Below are 24,386 nucleotides of genomic sequence, written 5' to 3' on the forward strand. Positions count from 1 at the left end.
AAGGGGTTGTATATATATGTGAACTTTCTAGATGAATGAAGTATATGGCTTTAAGACTCTAGAACTTTAAATGTTTTAAGTCTTGGAGATAAACAATTTTTGACGCATACTTTTTAGACATAAAAATATTAAAATACTAAATAAATTTCAGATTTTTCTTAATGACCCAAGCCCCGAATAATAAGCATAAGTGCTGTGCTAAAACGATGCTCTCAGTGATTCCTGAGCTGTATAGGGTGAACTTTTCCCCCATATATGGTGGCTATGTTTTCGAGTTATTCTTCTGCTTTTAGTTTTGTATATTTCTGCCACTATAATTTAGGAATGATTTATATGACAGACATATATGTGGAGAGGAATTAATGCCTAATTAAAAATTTAGAACTTTTTTTTTTTACTGCCTACTGAAAATCATATAAAAATGACTTTTTTTCTTTCTTGTGGTACCAAAATCAAACTTCAACCTTGTATTATACATATTGTTTCACAGTTGGCAGTTCTGAGAGAGGGAAAATACTACTTAAAAAAGGAAGTGAAAAATCTTTGGCAGAAATGAATTATCCAATTTAGCTAATAACATCTTGATACGAAGACATCTAAAGCATAAAATATTACTAGTAATTAAAAATGTCCACATGAGGCTTCCCTGGTGGCGCAGTGGTTAAGAATTCGCCTGCCAATGCAGGGGACACAGGTTCATGCCCTGGCCCAGGAAGATCCCACATGCCGCGGAGCAACTAAGCCCGTGACTACTGAGCCTGCGCTCTAGAGCCCGTGAGCCACACTAATGAGCCTGTGCACCACAACCACTGAAGCCCGCGAGCCACAACTACTGAGCCCACGTGCCACAACTACTGAAGCCCGCGCACCTAGAGCCTGTGCTCCACAACAAGTAAAGCCACCGCAATGAGAAGCACGCGCACTGGAACAAAGAGTAGCTCCCGCTTGCTGCAACTAGAGAAAGCCCACGCACAGTAACGAAGACCCAACGCAGCCAAAAATAAATAAATAAAATAAATAAATTTAAAAAAAAATGTCCACATGACACTGTGACATTTTAAGCACATCATCGTAGAAAACAGTTTATCTTTAACAAAGTTAGACTATGTAAAAATCATCATCATTTTTTTCTTATGGAAATAATTAGGAGCTCTGGGCATTGCAAAATGCTAAAATCTCTTCAGAGCTATTTCCATAAATTATATTGGTACTTGTGTTCTAAATGTAAAAGATTATCATTTACATGTACGTAAAATGTTTAATATTTGAATAAAGCAGAAGTCACTAACTGGGATGACCTGTCAGCTAAATATAACCTTGGTTTACCCAACATTTAAAAATAAATTTAAGGACTTCCCTGGTGGCGCAGTGGTTAAGAATCCGCCTGCCAGTGCAGGGGACATGGGTTCGAGCCCTGGTCCAGGAAGATTCCACATGCCGCGGAGCAACTAAGCCTGTGTGCCACAACTACTGAGCCTGTGCTCTAGAGCCCGCGAGCCACAACTACCAAAGCCCATGCGCCTAGAGCCCGTGCTCCGCAACAAAAGAAGCCACTGCAATGAGAAGCCTGTGTACTGCAACGAAGAGTAGCCCCCTCTTGCTGCAACTAGAGAAAGCCCACGCGCAGCAAAGACCCAACGCAGCCAAAACATAAATAAATTAAAAATAAAATAAAATAAATTAATTAAAAAATAAAAAGAAATTTGAAAAGAAATTTGAGACATTTTAAAATTAGGCAATTTTAAAGAAAAACCCAGATTTTGAGCTTCTCGTTATAAATTAGAAAAGAAAAATCAGAAGTTCTGGCCACAGTGGACCTGTACTCCAACATGGCAACCATTCTTAGTCGTGCTGTTCCTTTTAGATGAGGAATGTGCAGTTCACTTAGTCATAAATCTATGCCCTCTTATGGTTACTTGCTGGCCCAGTGGGCATGTAAGCTTGTGGTTCTGAACAAAAGAAATGTATCTATGTTTCATAAATTAGTAATTCAATGTGCTATGTATTTCTGCGGGTGATCCAGCAAATATCTGATGAGTTAACTTCTTTAAGCCTTAAGGAAAAAAAAGAGAAAAGTGCTTTAGGAAAAAAAATATAATTGTTGAATGGTGAAGCCTTGCTCCTTAAGAGATAAAAACAGAGAAGATACACAGGGTTACCAAAGAAACCTATGTTTTTTTTTTAATATTTGCAATCACTGATTTTCAAGGGAATCTAAAAAATAACCCAGATTGCCCAATAAAAATACTGAAAAACATTTTGATACAGTTGTGTTACTTTCAGATATGGACTAGAACACAAACTCATTGCAGCTGAGTATTTCCATTTGTAAATTTTGCTTTAGTGAATACAAGTATCACTGGAGTAGAAACACAAAGTATTAATCTGTTAAGGCTCTCAAAGAGTTTGCTCTGTTTGGTCAGTTGTATCCACAATACTGCTCTGGTTGTCAAGGCCTTTCTTACAGATAGTTCTAAAGTGAAATTCAGTACAGACCAAGTTAACTTGTCGCCGTTTGCAGTTAAACCAAGTCTGATTTTCTACTTTCTAAGTATCTGGCACTTTTTACCAGACACAGAAAGCAACTCTAAAATACAGACTCTTCAAAGAGTTCTTCTGTTTCTAAAAGTAATATCTGTTCATTATGTAGGACTTGGTTAAAAACAGAAAGGTACAAAGTACACTGTCCAGAGACAGTGACTGCTGCCATTTGTGTACATTCCTTCCAGTGATTCCTGAAATGTACATTCGAGGACATAATCATTAAAAATAAAAATCAGGAATCATGCCAATCCTACCATTCAGATTCTGCTTGACATCACTCACATTGAGAACATTTTCTCATGTTGTAACTATTCCTGAAAACACGATTTATGAACTAACCACTTCCCCTATCTTAGACACTTAAGGTGTTTCCAATTTTTTATGATTATAAGTTGTTTCGAGATGAACACTTCTATACATGAGATCTGGGGTCACTCACCTGTACATATTTTCCAATAATCTTTATGATCTCCAGATTAAACTGCTTGACTGGGGCAGCGGAGAGGTCAATATGACTCAAAAGACTATAGATGATCTGTAGTAATGATTGCTGCATACTGGACAGTCCTTTTTCTAACAACTGAAAGTAATATTAAAAAGTATACTTTAATCAGGTTAAAGAAAATTCCACAGGATTTACATGAGTGATGTTGAAAACCATAAAAGATTTAACCTAAGAGTTCATGGTTAGAGTTATCAGAAATCCAGAGAATAATGAAGGTAAAAGGTAATGTCTATTATTGTTACTTGTCCTTGCTGCAGAAAGGAGAATTAGACAGATTACTTGTCATCTTAATCTTAGTGCTTTCTTTTATATCCTTAACTAATTTAGTTAAACACCATTTATTTTAGGTTAAGAGAAAAACCGCTACACCACCGTCACCAAAGAATAACTAACTACCCGCAAGCCATTCACACCAGCCACTTACTACCTATGTGATCTTGGATAAGTTTCTTATTTCTCTGAGCCTTGAATTTTAAAAATAAAACTGGTAACACTTGCCTCATAGGGTTTGTAGGACAATTAAATTATATATGTGTAGTTCTAAATATGTGTAATTAATTTTAGTACTGTTGTTAGTAATAATTTGAGAGTTATTAATAATCATAAAACAAGGATAACTTACACTAGTAAGAGTAACATTGGAGACAAAGCGTTCTCTCTGTAGACTGGAACTACATGGCCCACTGTATTGTGCCAGTGCCAGACCTTAGAACCCCATGATGGGTCTTCAGGGAGCGCTAGTGTTGCTTTAGTGTTGAACTTTATGGTGGCACAAAAGTGAAAGCTAGACGAAGGCACTTAAATTCAAAGCCAGTTAAGGAGGTCTGGCTTTATGTTGGCTCTTGTCCTACAGGTGTAGGTATAAGATAACCTAGCGATGCGCATTCATTCAGGTTAGGAAGCTCTCAGGCAGAGGGCTCACGCTGTTGGCTCACCTAAATATAAAGTCGATGGGAGTAAACCCACCCAAACCAACACCTTAAAACGCCACACCAGTCCTGAGCACTTTATGATGCTCACCATCAGTGACTTAGCTAAGTTAAACAGTGCTATGAGCAATACTTAAAATGTTTATTGAGTTACAAGTAATTTAAGTTTGTACAGTGTGTTAGGTTTAGCTGCCAGAGGTCAACTTTCTGAAAAGGAACGTATCACTGACAAACATTTTTAGTGACTAGGAATTTCTTCCTTTTGAGGGTCTCCTCGTGGCTCTCTACTCAATAACTTACTTTTCTAGGCACGAAGTTAGTTCTTCAACAAATAAATACAGTCGACCCTTGAATAACAGGTTTGAACTGCATGGGTCCACTTATTTGTAGGTTTTTTTCAGCAGTAAATACTACAGCACTACAGGACTCACAGTTGGTTGAATCACGGATGCGGAGGGCTGACTGTAAGTTACATGTGGATCTGACCGTGTGGAGGCTTGGCACCCTTAACTCCTGCATTGTTCAAGGTGAACTGTATTGACTTTTCATGCTGTTCTATCACCAGATTTAAAAATTCTATTTACTCCCCCCCAAATCATATTTTACATTAGGAAGGAAATATAGTTTTAATCAAAATATAGTTTTAATCAAAATTAAAACTTGCCCAGCAGAAATGACTTTGCATGCTGTATTACTATTCTAGAAAGGATCTCAAAGCCAAGAGCTGGTTTTGTAGAAACAAAAAGATAACCATTCCCTAGGATCAAGACCAGGAAAAAACCCATTTGCCTTTTGAAATAAAGGTGAGGTTTACATCATTATGAGCTTTATGTCACTTAAGGACAGTGAATGAGGAAATAAACACTGAAAATGAAAAAAAAAAACCTTTATAAAAACTTCCTCCTTACTTGAAAGATATTACCTATATTTTTCTTCAAAAAAAGATGTTACCTATATTCACTCTCAAAGAAAATTTGAAGATTAATTAGCATCAGTGCTGCTTCTAGAAATAAACTCTATTTGAAAATTTTGCCACAGAGCAGTTGAAAAATCCTTTTTTGGGGGAGTGAATTTACCTCTGCAAGATAAGTCACAAGACTAAACGTAGTATCTGAGAAGGAGTCATGCAGGTATCTACACACTACGTTGATCCAGTTAGAACAGTCTCTGGAATACGTGTGCGTACTGTACAGACTCATCATGTGAGCCAGATTGACAAGCGTTGGGCATTTTTCTTCTGCACAAACCTAAAAAAGCAAGCAAAAATTTCATTCACTTAAAGACAGTTAAGTTTGATTTTATACTAAATGTATTTATTTAATGCATCAATTTAGATATATATGTTGAAGAGTTAATGCATTTTATTTCAATATGGTAGAGAAGTTAAACAGAAGAGGAAAAAGCACAAGGCATTCTTAAGAGAATGCCTTAGATCATACGGAGAGGATTAATATGTCAAGCACTTCCGTGGGTGTTAAAGAGTATGGCTTTTTTTCAGTCTGATGTAAAATGTCTTTGGTAAAAACCCAAATGTTTTTGTAAACCCTGTGTGTCATTTCGTAAAAAGAGTTTTGTCTTGTAAAATCTATATACGGTTCAGTGCACAAATAACTAAACAGGCAGGCTCAACGTGGGACTCCTCAGCAAGGTTCGGAGCTGCTACGCCAAAGAAGAAGTGCTTTAGTCTCAAGCTGTCCAGGGTATCTCACTAGGGCAGTCAACTGCAGAAGCCTCAACCTGTGTGATACAGTCAGAGGACTTCATTGGAGGACTGATAAAACGTTTGAGTCCTGCATCTCCAGTGAATGGCAATCTCCAGTGTGGACGTCAAGCTACTCTTCAGGAAATCACCTAAAGCTCTTAAGGTCCTTGGCCAATCATTTACAGGCTACTACAAAGTGTACTGACTTCCTAGACTTTGCGTGATACGGTACTACAGAATCTGAATCAACAAATGTAGGCCCAAGATATGAAAGCATGCAAGACTATGCAGAGACTAATACAGTACCTTGGAAGTTATTTTATAAAATCATTAAAAGCAGCTGTTTTCATGCCATTAGCCTTTTACTCATAAAACAGACACCAGGAAGAAAAAAGAAAAGTTGTTTGATATTTCTGATTTGTATTTCAAAATATAATAATTTATCACACTATTTTTTTAAAAACCACATAACTTTATAGTTTCAAAATTTGTTATCCTTCAGCAAAAATTTTTATAGTTTAGAGTAAATTCTAATCTTATCCTGAGGGATAAGGTATTCCTATAGAATTCTTATATTCTTAAAGAATATTTTTTTAAAGAATGATTTTTTAAGAACCTATTTTTTGAAACAGAAGGAAGTTCTTCAGAATAATAGGCTGTGTAATTTTATAGTAAAGCAAATGGCTTAGATTTAATTTTGGAACTTTGGAATTACCAGGTTAAAATACGAGCCAAAAAAGAGTATGTTTTATAACAAACTTTTTTAGCATACTATTTTTGCCATAATGAATAGCTAAAAAGGACAATATTTGTCCTAAGTGTTGCCTCATTTTGAAATTCTGTGCTCTCCAAGGGCACAAACAGTAGAAAGAGTGATATTTGCATAATGAGGAAGCACATAATGGCAGAAAATTATTCTCAACAGTTTAAGTGAGAGAACAATTAAGGAATCAATTTAGTTCACATCCTGCAGGTTGCTGAAAGGCCACAGAGGGAACCTTTGTGTGCTGCTCAACAGGAAGAAAACAGACTTAATAGCAGTTTATGACTATCAGCAAGCCACATATTTGATTTCTTAAAAACATAAAAGATATTTGGGACTTTCCTGTGCTTTGCCTCGGTCAGGACAGCAGAGGCTTGGAGCTCAAGGGCCTTCTATGGCCTTCCAGTCACGCTGTGCTTCTCACCTGACCTAACACTCAGCAAATTACTCAGCACTTCCGCCGCCAATCTCAAATGCTTCTACTTCCCCTATCAAGGGATTTATGCTTTTTACTTTCTTAAAATCCCCAAATAAGCCAATATACATTCTTTCCTTATATTTTCTTTCTTACCCCTCATGTAGAAAAAAATAAAATCTTTGTTTACATTTTCCTAATGGTGTGTTATTAGAATATTAAAATGAAAGTCATTTTAATAAATTATTTTAAAAATCACTTTTAGACCTCATTAATGCAAATACATGTTGTTGGGTTTTTTAGTACAAACCATCATATTCAAAACTAAGATATGTCTCCATGAACTATAATAATGGCTCTTCTTTTTAAATACATGCTGTTAAAATGGTTAAGAATTTCTCCATATCTATTTAGAAATTTAAATAAGGATGGATTCAACAGCAAGTTTTATTAAATATTTTCTTGTCACTTATTAAACATTTTCTATCCAGATAATGAAAATGTTCTTACTTACTCTTTTTTACTGTGTATGTGATTAATTGGGTTGGTAGTCTTTTTTCACTCCATTGGCACCCAGAGATAAATTTGCACTTAACAGTACTGAAATGGCGGCCATAGAGAGATGGGTGTTTTATTTGGTTTTCTAGAAGCTTGCTCCTTCCACTTACTGCTGTGCTACTTGCTAACTGAATCTCAGGTTTGAAAAAAACTGCTTATACAAAATGCTCTTCCAGAGAAATTTACTTGCTTGTTCCCTTCTGTTGCAGACTTCTCTGATTTTTCTCCCAGTGCTTTAGCCAGGTTATCTTACTTATATTACTATTGAGTCACCCCCTCCAGTTCACCTGATTTCCTGTTGTATGTATATTACTTGTAAATTCCTATAACTCCTTCTTGTAACTGTTTGTATTTTCAGCCTGAAAAGTCTTTTTTCCAAGACTCAATGTGACAAAAAAAAATAAATATATAAAATAAAATTAGTTAAGAATTAAGTTTAAGCCGAAGGTAAGGTATTTGTGATCTCTTTATTGTTCTTAAGAGGACGTTACTAAACAGATAAAATGTCAACATCATATGCTTTTACAATTAAGACTAAGACCTATAAAACTTTTAAACAAATGTTCACAAACGATTTAAAAATAGGTACATATGTGTTTAAGAAATATATGATGGGAAGGAAAGAGTCAAATAAGGAAGAGAAAAGAATGAAGGGAGCAGAGAGAGAAGATAAAGAGAATGTTAGAAGGAAAAAGGCAAACATAAAGGGAGAGAGAACTTTCAGAATCAAAAAATACATTATGCCCTCTTCTTCCGCAGGGCCTTTGCACATGCAATTTCTCCTGCCTGGAAAATGTCTACCTTCAGCCCTGCTCTTGTTTCTCATCCAGGGACCTTATTTGCCCTTCAAGTCCACTTAGATCTAAATGACTTCCCCCAGGCAGACTTTTGCTTTATGTGTCCCTAGAATATTTTGTTCTCCCATTGCAAAGTCACCAGACTCTACGGTGATTGTCTACTTACTTGACTGCACTGCCATCCTAAGGCCCATAGGGCTAAGGATTCTATTTACTACGATTATCATTGTATTTCCAGCACCTGATCCAGTGCTCAGTACATATCTGGGGGGCAAATGAATGAATGACTTGGAAACTGACAGAGGATAAAGTAGGGAAACACAGCAGAAAAAGATTCAGACTCAGAGGAGAGCTACTCTAAACAAATAATTTTATTCACTGTCATTTGAGCAGCTAACATATCATTACTATATTACTCCTTCATATGCATAAAAGAATAAAAATTTAGATAGGAAGTGACAGTAAAAGGATTTTCAAGAGACTTCCCCCCTTAAGATAAACTCCAGAGAAAATTCCCTAAAGTGTTATCTTCCAGCATCACATTTGCTTACCTTTGCTATTCGACTAGCTGTTTCTTTGCAAAACTGAGTTGGGCTGTCAAAATGCTGGATTAAGTGAGGCAATAAGCAAAGGATGTTAAGAGGAAAGCCTATCAAAAAAAAAAAAAAGCAAACAATAACCAATTTTATTGCACATTATTTTAAAAATTAAAGGATGTTTTTTTTCATGGTTCACAAAAACCATTTTCTTTTTATTTCCTGGAGTACTTGATCTTCTAAAAAAAAAATTTTTTTTTTTTTTGCTTTTACCAAAGAATTTAAGCTATCTCACATATTAAGAAAACCATAACTGTTTGTGGAAAAGCAGAAATTAGTAGATTTCAAAACCAACAATTAGTTAACATTTCACTATATTAAAGAAAAGCGAAGAGTTGGTGCAATTCAAGTCACATCACCTGACAACTGGGAAGGATCCACCAACGTGTGTTTGGAGACAGCAATGAGTTTACTCAGGAGGTGCACTGTCATTTCCTGTGTGGATACTGAGGTAAAACCCTTAAGGAAGAGCTGCTGAAGGCCTGGGAAATTATTCCACTTCAGTTTGCTTTGTACGGTTTCAATCTTCTCTCGACTCTCTGATTTTTCCAAAGGCAGGTGGATCAGCAGTTTGTTGAGAAGTCTGAGAGCCAGGAGGTATTCATATTCATAATCTGATTCTAATAAAGATGCTGCTATCCAAAAAATGGTGGCCATCAAGCTGGCAGGCTCAGTAGTGGGCTGCACATCATACACGGCTTTCTCTCTCAGGGAGGAAAGGCTTCGAGTCCTCGCTAAGCTACTGCTGTGGTTGAGCCGTCCATCCATTATATCCAGTGTATTACTCCGCCGCCGGTCACCTCTTCGGTCACCAATTAAACTTAACCTCAAAGAGTTACTTCTTGCATTACTGCTATATCCCAAATAACTGCTACTATTAATGGGACTTGTGCTTAGATTGAGTTGTCCAGTGCTTTTCCTGTTAGCTGCATACTTGTTTCCCATTATAGGATCATGGTATGAGGTTCTTTAAAAAAAAAAAAAAGAAAGAAAAAGAAAAGATGAATCCATGCACAATCGCTTCTTTTGCTACATTAACTGTACTCTTGAAAACACTGCAAAATGGTAACTGTTACCAGGAAAAATCATTTTTAAGTATATCTGACTTTGCTTAACCCAATTTCAGTTCTTTCCTCCCTATTAAAATGTACAACAGTATCTTTTCCACTGTGGCTACTTTGGGTTGGATGAGGTTTGATTTGAAGCGAAAATTCTGCCATAGTTATTGCTGATAACTTTCAGCTCTGGGATTTAGTACATATTACGTCCAAAGCAGGCCTCGTTTGTCTCACCCCCAGACTCAAAGGTCCTGATGTCCCTACTTCTGTCAATTCACATTCTTTCCAAAAGAACCAAGCTCAAAAATTTAGTTTTTATTTCTCCTTCTCCCTCACAACTAATTATCATTGATTAAAAAATAATTACAGAATACTTTCTACGTGTGCCAGCAGTATGCAAAATGCTAGGAACATTAAAGTCCATGGAAATGGATAAATGAGAGCCTGTTAGTTGCTGTTATGAAAATATTAAGAAAATACTGTGAGATCCCAAAGGATGGAATGCTTAGCATTCCCCTGGGGCAGTTAGAAATACTTAGCTAGGAGGTGATATTAAGACGGGACTTGAAGGATAAACCAATTTGGGATTTGCAAGGAAGACAAAGTTCGAAGAGAGGCTGGTCCAGGGAGAAGCAACAGTATGTGGAAGGTGCGAGTCCCGAGGAGCCTGGCCTGCTGGGGTGACAAGAGGATGTCGAGTGTGGCAGTAATACAGCCTGTCACTGAGGCTGAAGCCGAGTGGCACAGCAGAAAGGTCTCTGACTAGGGTGTCAGAGGAACGGCACTGCCGCATACTAGCCCCGTGAGCTTTCACACGTCTCACTGTCTGAGGCTCATTTTCCCACCGGCAATCCATCTGAATTTAAGGGTAGTACTCTCACTGCCGATATTAGAACAATATAGTATTACACATATTCAGCTATTGAAGGTCTAAATACAAGTCTGCCGGTTGCCTAGTTTTTCAGCTCTTACTGAGAAAGGGCAGAAAGAAGATCGTAATGCTTCATGGTTTCAGCCAAAGTATCAATTGCAGATTCCAACGTGAGAAGAAGCTCAATCACAAATCCCTAGAAAAAAAGGCAGATCTTAATTAATCATACTCTGGAAAGAAGAAACTGCAATGCACTTCCTGATGCGATTTCAAAATAGAACAAACTCCACATTAATATTACAAAATAAACTCTTGAGCAACGTGATCTTGCTGATGGATGAGAATGCATCAAACTAATGGTATAAACTGATTATACTGGCAACACGATGCACCCAAAATTACCTGGGTCAGAAATCTAGGAGCCATCCTTGTTTCTTTCTCTCACATCTAAATTGAATCCATCAGCACCTTGAAAATATTACTTTAAAAATAAATCCTAAATCTGACTTCCTTTTCTCTACCTCCATAGCTCCCCTTAATCCAAACTATCATCATTTTGGCCTGGACTCTTACAAAGAGCCTCTTAACTGACCTCTCTTGCCTTCCTAAGGATTCCACCTAGCCTACAGAGTGAGTGTTTAAAAAAAGCAAGTCATATCCATCACCTTCCTTTTAAAACCAATGGGCGGTTTCCCATCAGTTCAGACTAAACTCCCACCTCCCACCAGAACCTCCTTGGCCTCGCATGATCTGGACCTGCTTACCTCATCAATCTCCTGCCTCTGGAGGTCCCCAACCAGTACGTTCTAGCCACATTGGTTTGCTTGATGTTCTTTATTTTGTTTTATTTTAATTTTTGGCTGAGCCATGAGGCTTGCGGGATGTTAGTTCCCTGACCAGGGATTGAGCCCTGGGCCCCAGCAGTGAAAGCGCCGAGTCAGTCCTAACCACTGGGCCGCCAGGGAATTCCCCTGATGTTCCTTTAAAAAGCCGATTGCTTCTGCCTCAGGCCCTTTGCACTTGTTAGTCCTGTTTCCCTCTGCCCTCTTCCCCAGATTATCACAGGGCTCACTTCATTTAAACATGTGTTCAAAACTCTTCTTCTCAGATGATCATAAATAAATGAATAAATAAATAAAAAATCCTCTCCCCCATCATTCTTTAACCTGTTACTCTACCTTATTACTTTCACAGCATTCATCACTAAGTAAACTTGTATTATACTTTATTGGTGGATTAAAGGCTTGTTTCCCCAATGAAATGTGAGCTCCAGAATGCCAGGAACTTTGTCTTGTTCATTACTGTATCCTCGGTGTCTAAAACAGTGTTAATAAAGTCATGAGTCTGTACAGACCTATGTAAGCTCTCTATTGCAGTATTTCACTTAATTTATCTTAACAAATGAAATTCAGTGTTCTAGTTTACATCTAACTTTAAATTCCTCTTATACCTTGCGGTCATCTCAGAATAACATCCAGGTGTGTGTGATAAAGCTGTTTCTGATAGGCACTATTTAATTCAATTAGTGTGTTATTAAACATTAATTACACAACTTTGTTTCTTAATTCTTTGCTTGTTAGCATCCGACATCAGTAATTCCATACAACCATTATCTTGCTCTACCTGCCATGATTTACATTTGGCAATAAGTCCTTGACAATGAGGAGTGCTCGATACTTGCTGAAAGAATTGAATGAACTACCTGTGCATCTTCTCCTGGATCCCCTACAGTTTCTACAAGTCTGGAGAGAACATCAGAAAGTGTAGTTGCCGAAAGAGGTTGCTTAAGGGCCCTGAAAATCTGAAAGGATCTCCCAGCATAGTGTCGAGAAGAACAAGAAAGTGCTGTCTGCAGAGCAACCTCGCTAAGATGATGTTCCAAATGAATTCCTTCTGTGAAAGCAAAGGAAACAAGTAAGTGCTTGTTTTTCAGGATATATATAGGGGTTAGGATCAGAGGCTAATAACCATGTTAAACCCAGTGCCAGCACAATACCTGGCAAACTGGGTGGGCACTAATATTTCATAAGTCGATGCTTTTTCTTTTCATTAAATTCCATCTGCACTTTAGATGACTCTTCATTCTAATCTCCAGGGAAGTAATCCCTGAGAACAGGGTTTCTCAGCCCCAGCATTACTGACATTTTGGCTAGATAATTCTTTGTTGTGAAGGCTATCCTGTGTAGTGTGTGTCTGTGTAGCAGAATCCCTAGCCTCTACCCAAGTGGACACCAGTACTAACCACTTGCCCCGCGCCCCCTAATTGTGACACAAATGTCTCCAGACATTGCAAAATGTCCTGAGAAGCAAAATCACCCCTAGCTAAGAACCACTGTTTTAGATACATTTTACTATAATTTTCAGAATGTGTTAAATTTTAGATCGAAGCCCAAACCAGTATAAAAAAATAATTTAAGAGTTTGTCATCTCTACCTATGTTCCTTCAATATAATTATTTCATAATAAACAATTATATTGTAATTTTATTATGCCGTCTTACACCAAACTAAGAACCCCAGAGCGTCAAAGTAGCATTCTTATTTTTAAGTAGTAACAGTTTTTCTTCAACCAGAACAAATCTGTTATCACTAGTAAGTAAAAAAGAAAACCTGTCTGAAACTTTTGAAAATTTAGACATGTCCACTTGTCAACTTTTTGCTAAACATTATCATAAGTTTTGAGATCACACTAAAAGACCAGCTTGAAAGTAAATACTATCTGAAATGATTATTAAAAGATACCTGAGCTTGACTGCTTAAAAACAGAAACCACATGTTTCAAAAATGTAGTTAACTGCTCAGCACTCTTTATGCTAGGATTCTTGGCAGAAACATCCTCATGGTTCCAAAGGGGCCCTCTTTTTCTGAAAACAGAGAACAGACATGATTCCCTTGGTTTTTAAACTTAATTAAGGTTTAACTCATACTCACCTAAAATGTGCTTTTGCAGTTAGAAAGGATAGTAGTTGAATAAATCAAACAGCATGTCACACAGCCTACTGCTACTATTTATGTACTTGGATATGTAATGATCTAGAGCAAGTACAGGAAGATCCAAGTTACGTATAATTTCAAAGTCTTCCATTGTTACAGTCAAACTCTCTCAGAGGTAGCAGGAAAAGATGGCAAATTTTGCCAAGTGAGAAGAGTACTGGTTACTGCTTAGGTATTACAGGTCAAAACAGTCTCCTTTGTAGAGGCTAGACTGTATTTGGATTGTGATGCAAATAAAATAATTTATAAGTTAAAACTACTTGTCAATTCTTTCTTTAAAATATCTTTGCATTCACCAGCTTGGCTAGTAAGGGTTAGGCCCCTTATTGCCATAGGCCCAAAGTGCCCTGGAAAAAAGATGTGGTCATGCTGCCTCTAGTCCGTAACACCTCTAATTCATCACATACTTTGCTATGAGACTGATTTTCTCAACATTTTTTTTTTGCGTACGCAGGTCTCTCACTGTTGTGGCCTCTCCCGCCACAGAGCACAGGCTCTGGACGCGCAGGCTCAGCGGCCATGGCTCAGCGGCCCAGCCGCTCCACGGCATGTCAACATATTTATTTAATTGGGTCCTTCACCCTCCCCAGCCAGCTCAAAGATTTTTGATAATGTCTTCTTTCTTAAAAGATCTATAACCTCTGGCCAGGGCTTCATGGCCCTCCAGCTTGTCTAGAAATTCCTCCACACTACACTCAGGCTGGATTACTCACCAGTTCCGAAAATACTTTGTTTTCTCACACGTCTGTGATTTTGCTCTTGCTGTGGTATACTGGCCCCTTTCTCCCCACCTATGTTTCTTCTTTATTTATAGTGCTTTTGCAAAGAGTAGGCCATAAATAAATATTTGAAGATTGAATGTTAATGTAGCTAATGGAGGCAGAAATATATATTCAGATAATACTGTATCCTCTTTGGGTACCTGGTATCTAGTCATGATTAAGGCCCTCCTTAGGTATAACAGTGTGAGCAAAAGAAGAAAGTCTCTGGTTGCATCAAATTTTCTAAATATTGCACAATACAAACCTGCCTATTCCAAATCAATGACCCTTTGGAAAACAAAATAGGGTTCGCTGAAGCTGACAAATGAAACCATGACTTAACGCAGCTACGCGTCAGGAATGGTAGGAGCTGCAAACGTTACCTTGAGGTAATGAATTCCATGAGGGTTTTGACTTTTCCATCCTGCTCTACTGAGATGTCGACCTCGCTGAGGACGGTGGTGTGCAGATGTGAAATGGCAGCGCTGTTATTTCCTAAGCTGATACTAGAGGAGGTAGAACTTGAGCTGAGCCCTGAGTCGGTCATGGGGGAGGGCTGGTAATCAGGTATAAAATCGCTAACACCTGCTGAAAGAGACACGGGGCGTGAATGCCCAGATGGAAGCAATCTCCCACAACCCTCAAAGAAGTGAGCCCCACAAGCACCAAATTACACTGAGTGAGTTTTTGAGCAAACGTTGTTTTCAGAGCCTCTCAGTCAAACTTAACGATTTGGACTTGCTATGCAGTCCTGTGCTGCCATCTGCTGGACAAAGTTGAAACTGGCAGTTTCCTAATATTTTGGCATATTTCCTCAACATAGGTTGCCATTCACACTTATATATATAATGAGAACTGACTTTTTTTTTTTTTTTTTTTTTTTTTTTTTTTGCGGTACGCGGGCCTCTCACCGCTGTGGCCTCTCCCGTCGCGGAGCACAGGCTCCGGACACGCAGGCTCAGCGGTCATGGCTCACAGGCGCAGCCGCTCCGCGGCATGTGGGATCTTCCCGGACCGGGGCACGAACCCGCGTCCCCTGCATTGGCAGGCGGACTCTCAACCACTGCGCCACCAGGGAAGCCCGAGAACTGACTTTTAATTTCTTATGTTAAGGAGTCTATGCTTTCTGCTTCACTTTACTTAAACAAGGACAATTTTAAAGTCTATTTGTTATATTGATATTATGTCAATTATTAAATAATTCTAAACGTCATTACTAATGCCCACATTTACAAAATAGCAAAAGGAGCCTTAAAAACAAACACCAAACTATGAAATTTTGACTAGAAATGCTTTAACATAAAATAAGGCAGTAAACTTTATTCCATTCATCTTTTAATCATGGTTTAAAAAGGCGAATAAGTTTACTAATAGATGTTTTCTCACTAACTACAGGTTTTTAAGTAAATAACAGGGCTTTAAGTAAGTAACTTTAAAAGGTTATTAACCCTGTATGTGGCATTATATGATTAGGAAAAGAAAGTAATTTTATTTCAATTTTTAAAAACCAATTATTTTCTAGATCATCTATTATAAACCTGATGATACTGATGAATGAAATAAATAAGTTAGGGCTATTAGGGAAAAAGAAAATATAACTTGAAAAGTAAAACAAATTCACATCAACAGTGAAATAAATTTTACATTAAAGTCTCATTAATTTGGACCTCACTACTTCAAAATACATAATTTGGAACTTACTAGACTTCAAGATGTACAACATTTTAAGTGCAATCAGTATAAATGAGTGAATAAAAATTTTAAATGTCTTCCTTTGTCAATTTTTCAGATCTTGAGAGTAGAGGGAATCTAATACAAGTTCACCATCTTTGTCATAACCAGTGCTCAACAAATTAAGCCACTCTTTCATTGTACCTTTAACTTACATGTGGAGAGTTTAACATTTTTATGACAAAGACCCTTAAAGGTAAGAGAGATTCAAATACTCCAAGTTTAATTCCTTCTTCTATGAATTAATAAATAATGTTAACGGTACTTAAAATATTAAAACTACATTAAAAAATATTCTCTAGTATCTCAACTTCAGTTGATGTTCTCTAATGCAGGATTCCAAATTAACGAAGTACGGTTCCAGTTTCAAACTGTACTTTTTTTTTTTTTTTTTTTGCGGTACGCGGGTCTCTCACTGTTGTGGCCTCTCCTGTTGCGGAGCACAGGCTCCGGACGCGCAGGCTCAGCGGCCATGGCTCACGGAGGCAGCCGCTCCGCGGCATGTGGGATCTTCCCGGACCGGAGCACGAACCCGTGTCGCCTGCATCGGCAGGCGGACTCTCAACCACTGCGCCACCAGGGGAGCCCCAAACTGTACTTTTAAAGCAAATACCTGTGAAAGTATAATCTAAGTGTGCAATTTGTTTGACTGTAAGCACCCTGGGCTCATTAAACTCCTTGTTCCTGAGAAGGACAGAAGCAACAGTTCGGATGTTACTGTTGGATCCCATTACTATTAACAAGTGCAGAAGCAGGCGTTTACAATGTTCATACACCTCAGGGTGGCAGTGGTCAAACCCTAAAGAGAACAGTAGAAAATCATCATCAGTAAAGAGAAATAGTGAGTATTCTTGCTATCAAACTCATATTTTAAAAAGAAAAGCAGAAATTATATAAAATATTTTGTGAAAGATGACATAGTACATCAATCAAGTTCTTTATTGGCCTACAGCGTGTACACCCTTTTACAATAGCCTATTGTCCTACTGGACTAGGGAGAATCAAGACAAATTTCCAGTGTGTTTTATGTCTAAAATTTAGCAATCTCTTAGAAACTAATACTCGTTACATAACACTAGATGTAAAAGAACTTTCAAAGGCAAGCATTTTTTGTGCCTAGAACACAATAGAAAGTCAAGAGATGTTTGCTTACTGAAAGAAGAAAGCAGTGCCTATATAATATGTGTACATATCAGGAAAATTCAGGAGAAGATGGCTATTTTGACTTGCTTCAGGAGAGCAATCCTACAAGCATGAAAAGTGTTGCTGATGTGATGGATCCCACATGTTTGTTACAGAGGGCACAGTGGAGTTGTAGCTGTAATAACCAGACTGTCCACAATCTAATTCTTTTGGGAAACACTTAGTACCCGTCTCAATTTTCCATTTACTCTGAAAGTTCCCAGTCCCAGAGGTAAATTAATTTTACTCCTGCTACAGAGTTTTCCCTGCTGGAGGGCATACCTGTATGCCCTGTATGATAGGAATGGGTATAACAGACTTGTTTGTGGTTAAAGGAGAGGCTAGGAATAACTCTGCTGTAGACCACAAGAATCACGGTAAAAAGTGTCATGGAAATAACATACAGAAAATAGAGAAATAGGAAGAAACTTTCTTGAAACCGTATCTCCTTTCCCACTGTGGAGAACAATATGGAGGGTCCTCAAAAAACTAAAAATAGAGCAACCATGTATGATCCCGCAACCCCACTCCTGAGCACATACCCAGAGAAAACAAAAACACTAGAAAAGATACATGCACCCCAATGTTCACAGCAGCATTATTTACCACAGCCACGACATGGAAGCAACCTAAGTGTCTATCAACAGATGAATGGATAAAGACAATGTGGTCTATGTACCCAATGGACTACTACTCAGCCATAAAAAAGAATGAAATAATGCCATTTGCAGCAACATGGATGGACCTAGAGGGTATTATGCTCAGTGAAATGTCAGACAGAAAAAGACAAATACTGTATGTTGTCACTTATAAGTGAAATCTAAAATATAAAACAAACTAGTGAATACAGCAAGACAGAAACCGACTAACTGATATAAAGAAGAAACTAGTTGGTTACCAGTGAGGAGAGGGAAGCGGGGGGGGGTGGGTGGGGGGGCAAGGTAGGGGTGGGGAATTAAGAGATACAAACTACTGTGTATAAAATAAATAAGGTACAAAGGTATATGGCACAGCACAAGGAATGTAGCTGACATTTTATAATAACTATAAATGGAGTAGAATCTATAAAATATTTTGAATCATTATTTGTACACCTGAAACTAATATTGTAAATCAACTCTACCTCAACTAAAAAGTAAATAAAATACAACCTGTAAAAAGCAAACAAACATACTATACTGACTTTCAATTATCACAAAAATATAAAATGAAGGAATTAGTGCCGAATATGTATTACCTATAAAGACTGCATGAAGAAGAAGATGGAGGTAGCTTCCCCATTCCACCTTCACACTATGATCGATAATGAGATCCGTCAAAAGGATGACGGCTATGTTACACCTATGACAAACAAGAGCATTATTCATGTGTCACTAGAGTAAACCTAGAGAAAATCTTATGCAAATTACTTGAAGATTTTAATATTGTCTTTTATGGAAAAAATACAATTTCTCAAGAAAAAAAGAAGAAAGAAATACAGCTGAAGAAACTGTTACATGATAGTTTTAGAAAAAACCTATCTGGCTAAGGGCTCCTTGAAGTCAAGGCCCATATTTTCTTCATCTTCAACCCTAAGGCCTAGCACACTGCTTGCCACATAGTAGGTGTTCAGTACATGTTTGGTACAATAATACATTTCGAAAGAATGCGGTAACTGTTCTATTGTGATTTTTGCTAAATAGAAATCAGCTTAACTCAATTCAAAATAATACTGCCTACTACCGGAAAATAATATTTTTCAGATGTAGTAACTGGGTCCCAGAAAGGTCAAGTAACTATGCCAGACACCCAGAAAAGCAGCAGCAGCAGAATTAGATTTAGTCATACTAATTGTAAACAGTGAGAAGTGTGAGTTTTTAGATTTCTTAAAATCTAAACGCACGGATCGAATTTGTTGCAGTATCAAAAGAAAGAAGGTTTCTCATGTTTTGTGTTGTCAGTGTAAAGAAAGCTGGAAGTGTTAAACAGTGGTTTGGCTCATATGAAATAGGAATGACACTGTGGTCCACCTGTGAAGAGGTAATCCAGGTGATGACGTTTCAGGCAAGTAATCCACCAGTGGTGACCAGCAGCCTCCAGCTGGTGGGAAGGGTAGTGGCTCTCCTTGATTATGCTCCATCACTTTCAGTCGCCAATTAGAATAAAGTGGCATTGAATCACCTATCAAAATAAAATGATCTCATTGTCTACACCATCTACTTTCCGCCAATATAAGCAAACTCTAGTAAAACACCAACTATTTATAGCACTGGAAAGTGATAAAAAGTATTTCCCACTATTTGGACATATGTTTGCTAGGTAGACATGGGTACAAATCTTATCAGATTAAGCAAATCAGAGAGAGAAAAGAGATATCAATTCAGGTTCCATCCTTTAAATCAAAGCAAAACTACACAAACACTTCATCATGATTCCACAATTGATGTCCAAGCTATGAGACCACATTATGGGTGAAGCTGCCTTGTAACAAGGGCCTTCTGGTAAGTTACTCAGTTCTAAATTTCCTGAGATAGGGCCAGTACAAACCCATCTTCAAAGGAAATCTGCTCTACCACAGTGGGGCTGCAGGGTGCAGTAAGAAAGGCCATCAGGAAATGTGAGTTCTGTGTGACATGGGTAAGTCACTTAACCTCTCTGGGCCTCAGTTCCATCGTGTGCAAAATGAGGAGATTGGACCAGATCATCTTCAGGGTCCCTTCCAGTCTGAAGGCTTGTGCTTCTATTCTACCCTACCTAAGTGTTATAAGGAGACTCGGACACATTATTCATTTTGCAATTGCAAGGGAGAACGTTTTAGTAAAACGTGAATCCCACGAAAGTTCAAATCTGTTCAAAAAAGCAGCCTGTTGGTCAATGTCTGTTCTATGATGCTTCTTGAGAACGAATTCTTATGTTCCTTTTGATTTATCTACAGGGAACCTGTGCTTTTGAAACATATTTCCCCCACTTACGTTGCTTCTTAAAATCAAGACATTTCAGATTATGTTGGAACACCACTAGTGGCAGTTAAATACCCTTCTTAAAAACAACTTCTGGGAAGAATATATTTATTAACATTAATATAATGATAATACACCTTGCCATCGCAGTTATTAAAAAAAAAACATTTGGAATGTATTACTTTTTTCTTCTTCATAAGATCCTCCAGAGCTGCTACTGTATCGAGATTCTAGTCTGTGATGTTGACGATTTAAATGACTGTTTAGTCCACTGTAGATGTCTAGGTGCACATAGCTATGGGAATGATCACTGAGTTAGTCACAGTTCATGGTAAAGTGGTATTTGTACTTTATGTTTCACTTTCTTTGCTTAAAAAAGAACACAGTACACAAAATACTAAAGTTTATTATGATATATATTAATTTCCACATTACAATTCAAAAGCTTAAGCTTTGAAGTCAATTATTTCTACCTGAAGATTTTTCTTAAATTGTTGTGATAATAATGTGCTGATGAAACCTATTCCATATAAAACAGGCAGAGTAAACATCCATTTAGAAAAGTTTAAAAATGTAGCCACACAAAAAGTGACTGACCATACTCTACCTATTCATCCATTAGTGCATATTAAAAAATCTAGCATGCCAGCATCTTTAATGTTAAAATAGTCAATGAGGAAAATTTCCAATATGGAAATATATTTCCTCACTATAATTTTAACACAATGAAATATACATTCCAATGCAGAAATTATCATTTATGCTGATGATAATCTGCATACGTCAAACTGACAGGCTAATGAAGAACAGAGAAGTACTTACCTCTCTTCAATATTCTCTTTTATGGGCTTATTATCGGGATTGCCGTCCATGGGAGCTACCATTGTATTGCTACTAGAAGTAGTTCCTGTAATCATAGACAAAACAGTATCTATGAATTTAAAACCTAGGATAGCTCAATAAGAACAAAAGATTTCAAATTATAGATGTCAAAACTCCACTAAAATGAGAAGGTGATTTTTAAAAAGGAATGTACTCTTAACGACCAAGAGGGTAAGGAGACACAGCAACAAAATTATGGATACTGGAAAACAAATGGACAGGAAGTAATCAAGTGTTAAGAAGGCTGAATCCAGAGCTGTTAGTGGAGGAAACAAGAAGCTTCCGTATCTATACTGCTGAACCTCCAAAAGGTCAGGAATTAGTGGCTTCAAGTACCTCTGGAAGTAGGGGTTGAAGGAGGTGCTAAAAAAGGCAAGAATGGGGCTCCCCTGGTGGTGCAGTGGTTGAGAGTCCGCCTGCCGATGCAGGGGACATGGGTTCATGCCCCGGTCTGGGAAGATCCCACATGCCGCAGAGCGGCTGGGCCCGTGAGCCATGGCCTCTCAGCCTGCGCATCTGGAGCCTGTGCTCCGCAACGGGACAGGGCACAACAGTGAGAGGCCCGCGTACCGCAAAAAAAAAAAAAAAAAAAAAAAAAAAAAAAAAAAAAGGCAAGAATGGTTGAAAATCTCTTTCATAAGTAGCTGGTTCCCAAGATCTACCCCTCTGCCTCCTGTAACTGGGTAGCTCTCTCTCCTCACTTCCAGAAGTCTCTTCTGATGTGAGTAAATCAGAGGATTTCTGGACTAGGGCACACCACATACAGGTGAAGGAGGAAGTACTTTACTGAGGATACGAAGACTAAGTGAAAACATACATACATACATACATAAATTTGCCATTGGATCCCCCGGCAACCTTCTTACACCACTGGGCTACCAGAAGGCTTGAAGACTGTGCAAGTGTGTGTATGTATGGACTATATGTATTGGTACACACACACACACACACCCCTACACCTTCTACTCTAGGCAGTGGACTAGAAGAGTTTTCTCTGGGGAATCTGATTACTGCAAGAGAAAAGACCTATGTATACTTCTATCGACGAAATCATCATACAACAAAGGACAAAATAAGTTCCACATATACCTACAGAACACCCAATCAACTTTTTAATATGCCTGTTAAGTGAACTGTTTATGAAAAGACAGATCCAGAATTGGTAGGCTTTTGAGGAAAGCTTTTACTAAGACAAACCAAAACAAAAACACAGCAATATAAAGAAAATAGGAACTTTCACTGGTAGAAAATTTTATCAAATATACAGAAGACAGTCCAACCATGAAACATGAATAGGACGCTCCTAAGAATATTCTAATTAAAAAAACCTCTCTTTGGAATTAAAAACATTCTAGCAGATATGAAAAATTCAATAGAAGCATTATTAGAAACCTCTTGGAAAGTATAACAAAAAGATGGAAATAGATGACAAAAATAAATTATATAGTATGAGAGATTTCTAATTATACAATGTTATTAACATCACAAAAACATTTAATATAAACTGAATGGCAAAGAAATTCATAGAAATTTAACCTACAATAGCCCAGATATTATATTTTCAATGAAAGTTATTCCCACAGCAATGTAGTTTCTTCAACTCGAAATATTACAATAACTATAAGTATATGGGTATACATAAAAGTATATACCTCATGTGATTGGATACTATGTATAATATATGCCCAAATAGTTATAATATGAAATTACACAGTAATTTTCAATAAGTGAGCATTTTCTATATTTACATACTAATTATAGTCATTTTAAAAAAGCATTTGTTGTATAGAGATATATAAATGTATATTCCAGTTCTAAATAAGTATGTAAGTATGTTTCCCTTTATCACATTACGAATCCTTACACTGTCAAACTTGTTTACTCATATGAGGATTTACAAAGTTTTGTCCGGTTAATTAGATATATGATTCATGTTTGCTTGTTTTCTTTATGATGATATTTAAAGCAAACGCTTGCTAAAATGAACAGTTATGGAAAGCTTCTCTTTTTATACAAAGTAGTCAGTTTTAAATGACGTCTCACCTGAGGTGACAGAAGGGATTTTATAGCTGGAAGTGATGCGGTAATATGGGGGATTATCCATGTGAGTGACGCCTGAACTGACAGGGTCGGTCAGCTGTAGTTCACTCACCAGTTCTTCTAGCAACTGCATTGTTTTGTCTCTACCTAAATATACAATAACTTTCTTCACCTGTCACAAAAGAAATTGTTTGGAAAAGAAAAAGCACAATTTTTATCTCACAAACTTGTGTTGAGACAAATTTTATCAGAGTAAGTTCAACTTTAAGTGGTAGATGAATAAGCACAATCTTAATTTGAATAGACACTGATTAGCAATCAGATATTAATCGGCTTTATAAGTACTGTTCTATCTTCCCTCTAACCCTCAACATTATATCTAATTAGGATGACCTAAATGTATTGTTTAATGGTGTCCATAAAGTTATCTACTTCCTTTACCTTTCTGGGGTTTTCTTAGAAAAGCAAAAGATAACTTGCCTTTCTTTAAATCAGTTTCTCTTTCAATGGAAACTTTCAATTAATATCATCCTAAGATTTTCCTCATATTTTTATTCAGCCAGCCTTCAAACCCACGATTCATCATTTATTCTGCCTTCCCCGTTCTCTATATTCAACCAGCAGTATAGAGTGTTGACTAAGAGTGAGAATCTAGAACTAAACTAGAACTCCAACGACACAGTCTGGATTGGAGTGCAGATGTAACTTTTACTAGCTAGGCGATCTGGAAAGTTCCCCTCAGTTTTCTCTTCTGCAATTAGGGACAATGTCACCTACTTCACAGGGTTGTTAGGATTAAGTAAATTAAAATTTATAAAGCACTTTAAAAAGCCCTAGTACACAGTACGAGTTAAATAATTGAAAAAAACTTTTCAGTAGTATGCTTTATAGGTATATTTTAGTAATATGTATTATTGAAATGGGCTGATCGGTTAGTAAGCGATCTCTCTTTTTTCTCTACTTTAATCCTTACTACTCAAAATGAGGCCCTCGCAGAAGATGCAGCGTCATCTGAGCTTGCTAGAAATACAGAATCTCAGGCCTCACCCTCACCTCCAGACTCAGAACCAGAACAAGATCCCCAGACGACTCACGTGCATACAGACACGTGAGAAGCTCT

At 37.5% G+C, this 24,386-nt stretch overlaps 1 protein-coding gene across 9 annotated transcripts in view; it reads right to left on the minus strand.

Moving 5' to 3' along the window:
- The window catches only part of FRYL (FRY like transcription coactivator), a 244,672-nt gene that overhangs the window by 36,015 nt on the left and 184,271 nt on the right, over positions 1–24,386 (minus strand). For 7 of the 9 annotated variants that reach the window (XM_033856980.2, XM_033856979.2, XM_033856983.2 and 4 more), the window contains 14 exons: positions 23,270–23,438; positions 21,167–21,251; positions 20,527–20,639; positions 19,415–19,565; positions 18,643–18,746; positions 16,837–17,022; positions 14,876–15,080; positions 13,480–13,601; positions 12,441–12,631; positions 10,840–10,934; positions 9,169–9,776; positions 8,765–8,862; positions 5,055–5,225; positions 2,984–3,124 (listed from right to left, as the gene is read on the minus strand). In XM_033856980.2, the coding sequence (XP_033712871.1) occupies positions 2,984–3,124; positions 5,055–5,225; positions 8,765–8,862; positions 9,169–9,776; positions 10,840–10,934; positions 12,441–12,631; positions 13,480–13,601; positions 14,876–15,080; positions 16,837–17,022; positions 18,643–18,746; positions 19,415–19,565; positions 20,527–20,639; positions 21,167–21,251; positions 23,270–23,438 (2,439 nt within the window). The remainder of the gene's footprint in view (positions 1–2,983; positions 3,125–5,054; positions 5,226–8,764; positions 8,863–9,168; positions 9,777–10,839; positions 10,935–12,440; positions 12,632–13,479; positions 13,602–14,875; positions 15,081–16,836; positions 17,023–18,642; positions 18,747–19,414; positions 19,566–20,526; positions 20,640–21,166; positions 21,252–23,269; positions 23,439–24,386) is intronic. The other 2 variants (XM_033856984.2, XM_033856981.2) reach the window with 1 other exon arrangement.

This window comes from Tursiops truncatus, chromosome 5 (assembly GCF_011762595.2).
Source record: "Tursiops truncatus isolate mTurTru1 chromosome 5, mTurTru1.mat.Y, whole genome shotgun sequence".
Taxonomy (NCBI): domain Eukaryota; kingdom Metazoa; phylum Chordata; class Mammalia; order Artiodactyla; family Delphinidae; genus Tursiops; species Tursiops truncatus.